The 12,125-nt window shown below is 37.0% G+C and overlaps 1 protein-coding gene across 2 annotated transcripts; it reads right to left on the bottom strand.

Annotated features, from left to right (window-relative positions):
- Positions 1 to 8,007: 8,007 nt before the first annotated feature.
- LOC103964843 (FT-interacting protein 3) lies at positions 8,008 to 11,790 on the bottom strand. Of its 2 annotated transcripts, XM_009377829.3 has the most exons (3): positions 11,493 to 11,790; positions 11,048 to 11,083; positions 8,008 to 10,764 (listed from the first exon to the last, which is right to left on the bottom strand). In XM_009377829.3, the coding sequence occupies exon 3, from the start codon at positions 10,644 to 10,646 to the stop codon at positions 8,331 to 8,333; it is 2,316 nt and encodes a 771-aa protein (XP_009376104.2). In that variant the 5' UTR covers positions 10,647 to 10,764; positions 11,048 to 11,083; positions 11,493 to 11,790; the 3' UTR covers positions 8,008 to 8,330. The 2 variants fall into 2 exon arrangements, with proteins under 2 accessions (XP_009376104.2, XP_018507312.2); XM_018651796.2 differs by lacking the exon at positions 11,048 to 11,083.
- Positions 11,791 to 12,125: the final 335 nt, after the last annotated feature.

The following is a 12,125-nucleotide window of genomic DNA, read 5'->3' as shown; positions in this document are numbered from 1 at the left end:
ACACGTCCAATTACGACCTCTAATATGCTCTCTTGCCATGTTGAACAATTTGGAAATGGAAAGAAATGGTAGAAAGATAAATTGGAAGAATTGTAGGAGAAAATTGAGTTTTGTGTGGGTGTTTGAACAAATACATAGGTATTTATAGAGTTTTTGGGTGAATTTTGAGTTAAATAATTTTTTTTAATTATTTTAGCCGTTGGATTTAAATTTGGGCCGTTAGATCTTTTTTTTTCACCGTTGGATTTGATTATATTCGATCTCAGCCGTTGGATTCAATGTATTTTAAAATAACTTTTTTTTTAAATGAAATTTGAATCTGGACCGTTGGATCAACCAACAGTCCTTAAATGATGGTCGTCGGATGGGGAAAAGAGTCGTTAGGCTCGGGGGAAGTGGCTGACAAAGCCCTGACAGTGGGCCCCCACTCTGTCAAGAGCAGATTTGAAGCAAGTTCGTGGGGTGCGTCCGTGAGTGGGTGGGCTGAGAGTGGCCCAATTTCAAGCGAGTCCACTTGGATGGTGGGGGAATTTGGCCCAACTTTAGCATTTGGCTTTTAACCCAATGTTTTAGCTTGGGTTGGGTGGTGTTTGGGGGGGAAATTTTGGGGGGGAATTTGGCAAATAGCCCATGGTTGGAGTAGGTCTTAGGAGAAGGAGTGGGAGAGGTGGGTGATGAGGTGTGTTGGAACCAAATTAGCACATATACGCGGACGGAGGCAAAATCCAGTTAGAATTGCCCATGATCTCATGCGAGAAAAGAATGACTACAAAAAAATAGCTCATTAACCATAAACATTATGTGCCCGTTATAAAAAGTGACCATTTACCACGGACTTAGTCAACATGTTGTGGATAACAATGCTTTACAACAGGCAAGTAATGGCTCGTTATAATAAAACAATTTACTACCATGATCTTAATCAGCATGTCAAAATATTAAACCACTACAGGTATTAACCGTGGTCAATATTGTTAGTAATCACACCGCAATTTTTTATTTAGCACGGATATTAAATGTGGTGCAATTACGCACACTGTTTAAATAAATAAATAAAAATTAGAAGGCGGGACTAGAAAATTTTCGAAAATTTCCCAAAATTTGAAATCTTTCAAATTTCACACTGCAAAAAAAACAGGCGCGAGGAGTTACTCTCCCTTGCTGCAAATAGACAGACCGACAGCCTCTTTCTGGTGGAAATCGAAACCGTCGTCAAAATCAAAGCCCACAAAAAGGTTTTTTTTTTTTTTTTTTTCTTTCCACCCTTTTTATTTGTCATCTTTAATTCATGTTTCTGATGCATAAATCCATCAGTTTTCCCTATAATTCTCTTTCGGAACCCCCAGCCGAGGAAACGCTCTTACTTTCATCTCTCTCACCGATCTTTAGGTATTAGCTCAATTCCTCTCTCAATTGGTGCTATAGTATTTCTTAAAATTATTAGATTTAGGGTTGGTAAGCTGATTTTAAGGATTTTGATTGTACTTTGCGTTCTGATTTTGTTTGAGATAGTCCCGTGTTTAGTTTAGATGTAAGGCCTAAAGCTTCTAGAGATGAATCTTGACCAAGGAGGACTTGAAAAGCATTTTGAGGTAAGATTGTTTGATTATTGTACTTGACCAAGGAGGTCGAGAATAAAAGTAGGGGTAGTAAGCCATTCACATTGACTACTAACAGTCAAACTAAACTTGGCTAAGTGGTGAGCAACAGCATTGGCTTGACGTCGGACGTGGGTGCACCGGACTTCAGTGATTGCAGCAAGAGCACATTTTGTATTCACTACAAGTTGTCCAACTGATGACAGGTTGATGAAAGGGTCAGACAAGGCTTCTGCAATCTAAAGTGAATCTCCCTGAATTTTAGATTTTTTTATTGGTACCTTTTGAGGGTTTTGTGAGGGTGGAGGCAAAAATTCGATGTTACAGTTGGAATTTCTAAAGTTGGGATAATGGGTTTGGTTGATGTGTTTCTTTGGTGTGATAAGTCTCGGTCTTGGTATTGAATTTTGTTATATTTATGTGTTTACTGTTGTCGGAGAATTAAAGATTATCACTTTACTGGATGTTGAACAAGAGTTGGTATATAGTGTATCTGATGCTAAATGAAGTTTCAATGGTTACATTCCTTGACCTATTGGTCCTTATAATTCAGGTGCTGCTAGTGATTGGTTAGCATTTACAACTATGCTAAATCAGTTGAAGAGTGGGGTTCGCTCTGCAATACACATTGAAGGTTCACGGTTATTTTTCATGTTACAAAACTCTTCTACATTTTCACTGCTATTTTTCATGTCACAAAATTCTTTTAGTGAGAAAGTCAATCTATGGCGGGTGGCTTGAAATAAAAAAGGAACAGTGAATTCTAGCGATCAATTATTTTCGACAGGCACCATGTACTCATTTGGATCATTATTGCTTGCCTTTTGTGTAAATGACTTTGTGGATTTGAATTTTTCTGTATATGATGTTCTAGAGACATGAGTTTTTGATTTCTAAGCTTTATATTTTTCCTTGTTTATCTCATAGGTGGTTGGTGGTTCAAATTCATGATGGTTTACAATTCAAACTATCAACTATTACATTTATGAAATGTGCATTGGCTTGCTGGAGATGTCTATCCTCTTGAAGAAACGAATGCAGAGGAGACGAATATCATTGGAGGACCAAGTTTGGAACTAGGATTTAAGTTTTGTGAGTGTGGGACAAGGTCTATACATGTTTTGGTACATTCTAGCATAACTTAGTGGTTTGGTCTTTCTTACCATAACTACTCATATTGTCGTTAACTTTAGTGTAATACTTGAATATGTGAATTTTTATGAAGTAAATGTGCAATTTTCTATATAAACATCTTTATATATATGTACTTGTTTATTTATTGACTAATTTATAATTATTAATTTTTTTTTTTTTTTTGAGAAAATTTTTATAACGGGCATTGGCTGTAACCAATTTGTAATCCACAATGGTCATAGCATGTGGTGTTAGATCCTGATCTAATACAAGCACAATCCATGGTTATATTGCATTTGACAACGGACAAGACCCGTAGTAGAAAATGAGACTCTTTATCACATCTAGATTACTAACGGCACAATGTTTGCGATAGATTGCAATCTATCACGGGCATTGATTGTGGTAGATAAGTTTTTTTCTTGGTTGATGAGGGGTGTGGTTGTATCTAGAATGGACTGCTTACATATCTGCCAGAAGGAGAATCAAACCACAGATGTAGTTCTAAGAAAGAATAGAGTGATATACTTGGATATGAGAGATGGCGATGTGTATATATATGCCATTTTTAATTTAATTTTTAAGTTTTAAATAAGCATGTTAGTATTACATAGTTGAGAGGTTCATGTAAAAAACAGTAAATTTCGTATTCATGTAATTACTATATTGCCCCTAATTTTTATTTATGTTATATGTTTTGGTTAGAGGGTTAGAATGCTGATTTTATAGAATTTTAGTTGACAATCAGAATTCTATTGATATGTAGTTTAGATAACAACCAAATCAATTATGACCATGCAAATTCTAACAATGAAATATGGCATTCCAAGAAGAGGGCTTGATTCTCATGGAACTGAGCAAACGCTTGAAGTATCGATCCACTTTCGATTTGGCCATAAAAACTTTACCCAAAAAAAAGTTTATGTATCAAACTAAGTAAAACAAAAATCAAATATATGTGCTTGAAAACAAAAAAAAAAAAAAAAAAAAAAAAAACACTGAAAGAGACAATTGTGATAGGGAAAATGTAGGAACAATTTCAACTGGTAGTCTAGTGGTGAGGGTGAGAGGGGTGATGTGCAGAAATAGGCTAAAAATTCAAAGTTCGAACTCCTTTGTACCCTGAAAAAGCAATATTTTCATTTGAGAAGACATAGAGCCACTATCTCTCCTCAAATGTAGGATGCCAAAAAATGATGAGCTAAAATAGGGTTTTGTTCTTGCCTCTTGGAGCTGAAATTTTTTTTGGCCTCTCTATTTTTACCGTAGAACGCCCTTTACGGAAATACACTTAAATTTTTTCCTACAAACTCTATATAAAGATCTTCAAAGTTAATTCTTTAAATCAACAGCTCTCTCTTTATCGTACTTATTTCACACGCGTGCAAAGATCATTCACGCACCCCCAAAAATCAAGATGGAGTGTTCCGGGCGTTTGTTTTCAACTGTCTTCATCCTCCTCCTCCTTCTGGTGGCTATTGGTATCTGTCTCTTTCCTCATCTTAACTTCATCTTTATGCCTAACAATGAAATAAAATTTATATATATTGAAAGAAGTTTTGAGTTCGAATACTCATTCTCCCGGTGATGAAAACGAAAACCAGGATTTTATGGGTTGACATATCGATGCATGTTTGGCAGGAACGGGTCCAATGGTTGCTGAGGGGAAGACAAAAGAGAAGTCATCGAAGATTGAGAAGTCGTCGAAGACATGTGAGTCTCCAAGCCATAAATACCGCGGCATTTGCTTCAGGTCAAGCAATTGTGCAACTACATGCAAAAAAGAGGGATTTATGGGAGGCAAATGTACTGGCTTCCGGATGAGATGTGTATGCACTAAAAAATGTTAAGTCATACAAAAACTAACATGCGTGCATGGGAACAAATGACCTTTTGTTTTGTTTTGTTTGTTTGAAAGTGAATAAATGACTGAACCCTAATCCACAACGGGGGTTTTTGTCCTTGTTTTGTTTTTGCGTGTTAACCACACAATAAAATAAGAGGTGTGATATCCACATATCTCATTTTACTTCTCACACACCTTTTCAATTTTTGGCCGTCGGATCAGATGAATTGAAGAAAATTAACAGACATAAATTATCAAAGGACGTGTGAGAAGTAAAATAGAGTGTGTGGATAGTACACCCCTTAAATAAAATCTTCGTAATAAAAACATCGTTGCATTAGTGAATGCATTGCACTGATACTTTTTTTTTTTTTAAAATAAAAAAAATTGTCTTTTATTTTTATTTTTAGAACAAATATAGTTAAATCATAATTCTATTGATCACATTATCAATGGGACGGATGATACCGCTCATCCTATGCGTGGATATGCGTTGTAATATTAGTTGTTTTCACTTTGGAAAAAAAATGTAGTGTGATCTACACATTCATTTTTACCTTTTATACACTTTTTGTGAATTTTTGTCTTTTGATCATTTTCAACTAATTTAATCCGACGATCATAAATTAAGAGGAGCGTATAAAAAGTAAAAAATGGTGTGTGAATAACAAAACACTCCCAAAGCCACGAGAGCACATCAATATTTAAATATTTCCGAGGTAACATTTTGAATAGGTAACAAGATTTCTAGTCGGATATATGGTAAGAGCAATATCTTCTTCGTAATATTATTCATCTGGAAAAAAAAAAAAAAAAAAAAAAAAAAACCAATACTGTCAAATTTTTGGTGGAAGTGAATATACAAAGATCTTCTTTTATAATAAGTTATCTAGTGATATATGACATCCTTGTTTTTCTTATTGTTATTTTAAAAAGACTCAATAACTTATCTCAAACTAAGGTGCCAAAACCTTAAGGGTTTCCAAACCGGATAATGCAAAGGAAATTAAATTTTGTAAACTAAACTATGTGGATGTTGATGATTGAATTATACTTAAATATTGATTAACGTGCTTATTTTTTATTAATGACGTATCATTTAGTTTACAAATTTAATTTTCTTAACATTATTAAAACCTTAATATTCAGGGCCACAACCTTTATGTGCTCATATACTTTACCTACTTACATGCGCAAATAGTTAACCACCTACCCACCTCAAGTACCTAACTAACTAACTACCTAACTCAAATGTCTCCCACTAGAAAAAAGAATAAGTGTTTTTTTAGGGTAAGAATGAATGTGTTTGGTGTTGTACATGAGTGCATACGCAATGTAGAGTGTCCAAGAAGGAAATTAAAGAGAGAACTGAGAAAGAGGTCACTAATTTGAACATAGCGACATTAACTAGAGCATATATGTTTTTTTTTCATGCATCCAAATTTGAATTTTTCTCCAGCAATTGATATTAGGTTAGATTAAAGTACCGCTTTTTTATCAAAGAAAAAGAATGTCACTAATGATAGGGTCTAATATTAGATTTGAGTCATTGAGTCCTGTAAATAATGAATTTGATATCACATTATTGTGTTAAGTCCACTATGTAATTTGCGCCAAATACCCTCACATCGTAATGTAAAATATTGTTATGTAAAAATTATTTCGGAAGTCCAATCGAAGTTGATCATTAGTTTAGTCTACAGCTGGGGAGAAATTAGCACTATTCATAGCTACAGTGAAATTGTCTTGATTTTGATTTATTTACCATTTTGCCATTCTTTAAAAAAAATGTGTTGATTTGGATTTATTTACCTTTTGCCATTCTTGTTTGGGTTGCTGCTTTTGGGTCCAATGTGGCCTCCGGCTTGGATCAGGCCTACACTCAAACGGCCCATACAGACGCCCAAATGACTTTTTTGCCTGTTACAGGGATAAAAAGTGTGGGGGTACTTTTGTCATTGAAGATCTGGGAGGGGTGTCTGCTTCGTCTCATCGATGAGCGGGTGACATCTATTCCTTGATAAGAAAACTAATAAGATCGACCAAAAAAAATGATAAGAAACTAAATTAGGTTCTAAGTTGGAAAATGATTAACACATACTCACGTTTAACCCTCGCCACATATCGTTTTTCATTTAATCTAATAGCTAAAAATAAAAAATAATGTATAATATGCTAAAATAATTGAAAATCATTGTCCTTTAGGTTTTATTATAAAACAAATAAAACAAGACTTAGAAAAGTTGTAAGAATTAAAAAAAAATTAATTAATTAAAAAATTAAAAAAATAAAATAAATAAGACAGGTACGCCAACGGCCAACCTACCTAGAACTCAGAAGCAAACAGCCATAGAGTTCCAAGAATCAATGCCCATTCATTTTAAGGTAACTATTACTCTACAATTACTCAACTTTAAACCCTCCATAATTTTATGCTCGCACGGGGGAGTGAAAGTGCATGCTGGATTTCATGATCATTGCAGAATTTAATTCAGTCTTTGTTCTTTTATGCCCTATATTACGAAGCACTCTAATTTACGAGAAGAGGAACTCATAATCGAAAGCATGTTAACAACTCAAGTAGAATGAATTCATCGTCACCAATACGTTTTCATCTAGTAATGCATTATCATGTATGTATTATTTGATCGAGACGGCATATAACGGTGAATTTGTTCATTTGTAAAAGTAGAAAACTGACACACCACCCAACCAACCGACATGATTCTTGAAACAAGTATTAAGGAGACGAAGAATAAGATTAAACCGCATGAGCAATCTTTGTCTGTCCCCAGAACTTGAATTTTCTACCCAACTAAAATAGACTAACTCGAATTAAATAGGTCATATATCAAGTGTCCCTGTTTTTGCTTAATCATTTGAGTCGCTATCCAAACGCATCATCGTCACATGCATTTAATAAATTGGTTATGCTATATAACATACACATAACATACACATGCATTATACATAATATTATATCGCTGTCAAACAGATACAAAATTCTAAAATTCTAATGGATAATGTGTTAAAATTCCCTTTTATTAAATAATTATAATAATTTCAAACCCTTTTCCTTTAATACTAATAAATTCAAGGGGTAGGTAGCGAATCACATTTCGTCTAAAAATAATAGAAAATAATAGAAAATATTCGACTCATTTACTCCCGGTCATTCCTCTTACTAACAAATCACATTTCGACACGTGCAATTGCATAAACGTTTCTTTTTGCGCTTTGAATCGAATAATTTCGTTCCTGATAAGGAGCCAATCAATGTTCTTTCATAACCTACTCTTAAACATTACGCATCAAATCTCAACACTATTATTCTTAGGTCATGTGTACGAAAAAGACAACCAAATCGCCACACCAAAACCCCGAAAAGACACCGAAACAGATGTTCAACCTGATGGGCTTAACAAAACGTGAGTTCAAAAATACTGAAGTAATTAAGCATTAAATGGTTCAACATTCCAATCACAGCCTACAAAATTACAAATGGACATAAACTAGTCACCTTAGATAGAAGTTTTTAGCGGAAAACTAGTCACCTTCAAGACGAGGTCTAAATACATCATACCAGAAGCGTCGCGCTCTCGATGCTCCTCGTTGCAGCTAAGCATTCAACACGAAACAGCTCAATGAGAGGTACTGCATCTTCTTCAGTAACTAAACACAATATAGCGCAAAGTAGAATGCCCTGCCACTCAAAGGCAACTCAAAATAAATAAAACGGTCTTCCTCACGGCTCACAGCATGCAGTCAGTTCTAGCCGGCAACCTCCTGAAGAAATTCAGTGGCACTGAGGGAAGCTTGTGACGGAATCTGGGGTGTCTCAGCACATAAAATCCAGTAAGAAGAGCCACAACCTGGAACGGTGTAACATACAAGATAATCGCTGCAATCAGACAGAAAAGCACGAACAAAGCGGTGGCTCTTGGATCTCTCCAGCTCAGTAAAGATTGCAGCCTCTCCCCTTGAGTAGCCAAGTCACCAACCACTGTCTGAATTCTCCCTGCAATACTCCTCAACCTATCATATCGCATCCTCACTATGTCGGAAGGCCGTGAAGTAGGGAATGTATCAAACTCTTCATCAAGTTCATCAGGATGTGCAGAATCTGCATGAGACAGACGAGTGTCCATGTGAGGAGGGTGCCTAGGCCTCCATCTGTAATACCAAACTCCAATCAAGAAGAGGTAGAGGAAAATTGTAGGCAATATCAGCTCCGGGTACATGACCAGTATAATAAACAAGATGTGAATGAGCACGGTAGTAATGGGGTTTTTCCAATTGCAGATTTGGTCAAACCATTTTCCAACAGCAATTATCCCACCCAAAACATTCATAATCCTGAAGAAGTTAGCTTTGCTTCTTCTCATACTCCACATGTGGGAGCCCACATCCAGCATGTACTCAACCACTTCATTCCTCAACGGAGGTTCAGCACGACTCAGCCTCATTGATACAATCTGAGTAGCCTGGTGCCTCAAGCTATCGAGCTGACTTACAGTTAATGGATGAATATAGTGCATTTTTGGCAGCAGTGGTTGTGAGTACATGTGCATCATGTTAAGCAGAGAAGAGCAAGTGAACCTCACGGCCATATGAATTTCACCCATCTTCTTTACACCATTTGGGTGCAGAACCAAAAGAGGGTACGAGTGTGTATAAACCCGATCAGTCTCAAGGGTGGAGAGACGAATCCTCACCTTCCCAATTCTTGCATCCCTGGCCTTTTCTCCCCCATGCAGATGACAGTTATCAAATACCCCAATTGTTATGACAGTACAAGGATCATAGACTTCCCATGTGTACTGCTCATTCCACTTGGGCGTAAAGCTATCAATAATGGTTCTTGTTCGAACCCATTTCTGCCCGTATTTCGCCACACAATAAGCATCTGTTGTACCTCTCCCGTCCTTGGTCTTCATTGGCATCAACCCCTGAGCATTCAGAATCCCCACTTCAAGGACCCCAATGCTGGACTTCCACAACGGTTTTGCTGTCGGTCGAAGATCGCTACTATAGTGTGTTGATTCATCGAGGACATGGTAACCACCTTCCAGACAAATCCTCATATGAATCCTGCTTGCAAACTTGATTTCCTTCTTCTTTTCCCCTTCTACAGTAACATGTTTCTCAAGATTGTGCCAGCTAGTGTTTACAGGTTTATGATCATACCGTCGGTGCACATACTGCAGAGAAATAGCACATCTCCCCAGAACTTCATCCTTGTTAGGTGCAATTCTGTCCTCCACACTCAAAATCAAGGGCTCCTCAAAAGGCTCTGATGCTACAAACATTAGATCTTCGTTCCACATGGGATTTATGCTTCTGCTTGGAGAAACCCTAGTCCTCAAAGCTTGATTTCCCAGGATGGCCTTCACATAAACTTCAGGATACCTACCCTTATCACTTGGTATCAAATCCTGAGCTTCAATCACATTAACCCTCAAATACCAAAGCTTAGGAGAGAGATACACCTTTGATCGGATATTTGAAAGACTGTCAGCTCCGCTAATTGTGGCAGCATCGGAATGCCATGCTTCGGGAAAAGCTTCATCGGCTTGGGTGCCCATCCATACAGCCAACATCAGCTCTCCCCTAGCCTTGTTCGCCCTATGATCTTCCAATCTATACCACTGTGGTGCCAGAGGACTGTCAGGAGGAACGCGTTTTGGAACCTCATTCAGGTCAAAAGAAACTCGGCCTATCAAATCGTCCTTCACAACATCCTTGTCCTTCACAATGACCTCAAGAACCGTAGCCTGAATACGATCTTTCGAAAATGCAAAAACCTGGTTCCACTCCGGATTTGTCTTCTTCTCAAAATGTCGAGTAGCGCCTTTGTAATTCCCAAGCCTAACTTCCACATAAGGGTCACAGCTACCAGTAACATCTTTCGCGGGCAAGTCCTTCGCCTTAACAACCCGGACATATAGGTACTGCATCTGCTCAACGAGGTCATAAGTGCTCGTAAGCTTGTCACCGGAGATCCTCCCCCCACCAAGGTGGGGTTTGGTCTCCTTCAAAGCAAAGTCTTCCGATGGAGGTCTCTGCATCTTTCTGGTTGAAAACCAGAGATGCCCAGATGGTAAAAATGAAGAAGTTGAAGTTGAACGGTTGGATTAAATAAGGTTAAGGAACTAGCTTTGAATTAATTCAAATGTTCCCAGAAACCTAAAACATCGGAAAAACAAAATTAAGTAGTCATTAGGTACAAGGAAAACCAAAAGCCTAGTCAAGCAAAAGCGACCTAAATTCTAGGAATATCCAAAGCAGCAACCACATTATCTAAACCAAACAAATAAAATACTACAAATTACCATGTTAAGATCTCAGAACCAAAAACCTAGGCAAACAAAACGCATACACATCTGAAATCATTGATTAATTATTTATTTAATTAACTAACACTAGATTAGAGAATCTTAGATCTTTAAATTGGGATTTAAACAGTAACCTTTCGCAGCAGCGGAGAAAAATCCAGGCTTCAGATCTGAAACCACAACAACCCAAAGTCATAAAACACAAACAGAACAGTGAGAGAATCGAAGGTGCTTTTCATATAATGTGTTTGGCTGCCGAGAAAATGTGGAAAAGTGAAAAACAAAACATGGTGTGATACCAAAATGATTTTGCTTTTCTGTGAACCCAGAAAAGCAAAAATATTTGTGACTAAATCCAGAACATTTTTTCCTATCAGGAACTTAAGAAACTTAAATTTTGCAGTTTCCAATTTTTTTTTCTCTTTTATTTTCATCAGATTTCCCATAAAATAAAACAGAGCAAAAAGATGGAGAAACCAGTAAAATATACAGAAGTGAGAGTACAAACAAAAAGCATCAGAAAACCCTTAACAATGTCGGCGGAGGTGGGATGGTAAGAGGGTGAGAGAGAAAGTTTACCTCTTGAGAAGGAAGAAGATGACTCACAACCCCAATAATGCTCATATTTTGTAAGAAAAAAAAACAAATAAATTGGAAAATAAATATAAAATGCCTCTCAGATGGAAGCAGTGGACGAGGGATTCATTGGGTTTGGTGCGAAGGAGAGATCAAAGTGATAAGGATGAAGAAGAAGCGGTCTCGTCCATTCTAGAGAGAGAAACTGCTGAAGGGGTAGTGAGAGAAGCAGAGAGAGCGCTCTTTTGCTTTTTGGGTGGGATCTATTGAATATGTGAGAAAGATACAGAGACAGAGACTAGTCATTCTCCATTTTTTTTTCTTTCTTTTTGCTTTTTACGCTCTCTCTATTCTTTCTCTCTCCTCTTTCTCTCTCTATTCTTTTTCTCTCCTCTTTCTCTCTCTATTCTTTCTCTCTCCTCTTTCTCTCTCTGTTGGCGTTTCAGAGTGGTGGGGTGAGGTTGGAAAATGGACGGGTCAAGCATGTGGAGGACTGTAGTCGGACCTCGCACGTGTGTCCCCATTTGGGTTTGTGAGAGGATTATTAGGAATAACAAGGGACAAGCTCCACACATATTACGGGATTACAACGTATTACTGTCTTTTCAATTTTTGAATAATATAAAAAAATATAAA

The sequence above is a fragment of a genome, unplaced genomic scaffold (genome assembly GCF_019419815.1).
Source record: "Pyrus x bretschneideri cultivar Hongxiangsu unplaced genomic scaffold, Pyrus_bretschneideri_v1 Contig9, whole genome shotgun sequence".
NCBI classification, from domain to species: Eukaryota; Viridiplantae; Streptophyta; class Magnoliopsida; order Rosales; family Rosaceae; genus Pyrus; species Pyrus x bretschneideri.
Note: the sequence above shows the minus strand (reverse complement) of the source record. Positions and strands in the feature narration are given on the sequence as shown.

Coding starts and splice junctions, on each gene's coding strand:
- LOC103964843 (XM_009377829.3), bottom strand. CDS start 10,646: ATGCAGAGACCTCCATCGGAAGACTTTGCTTTGAAGGAGACCAAACCC.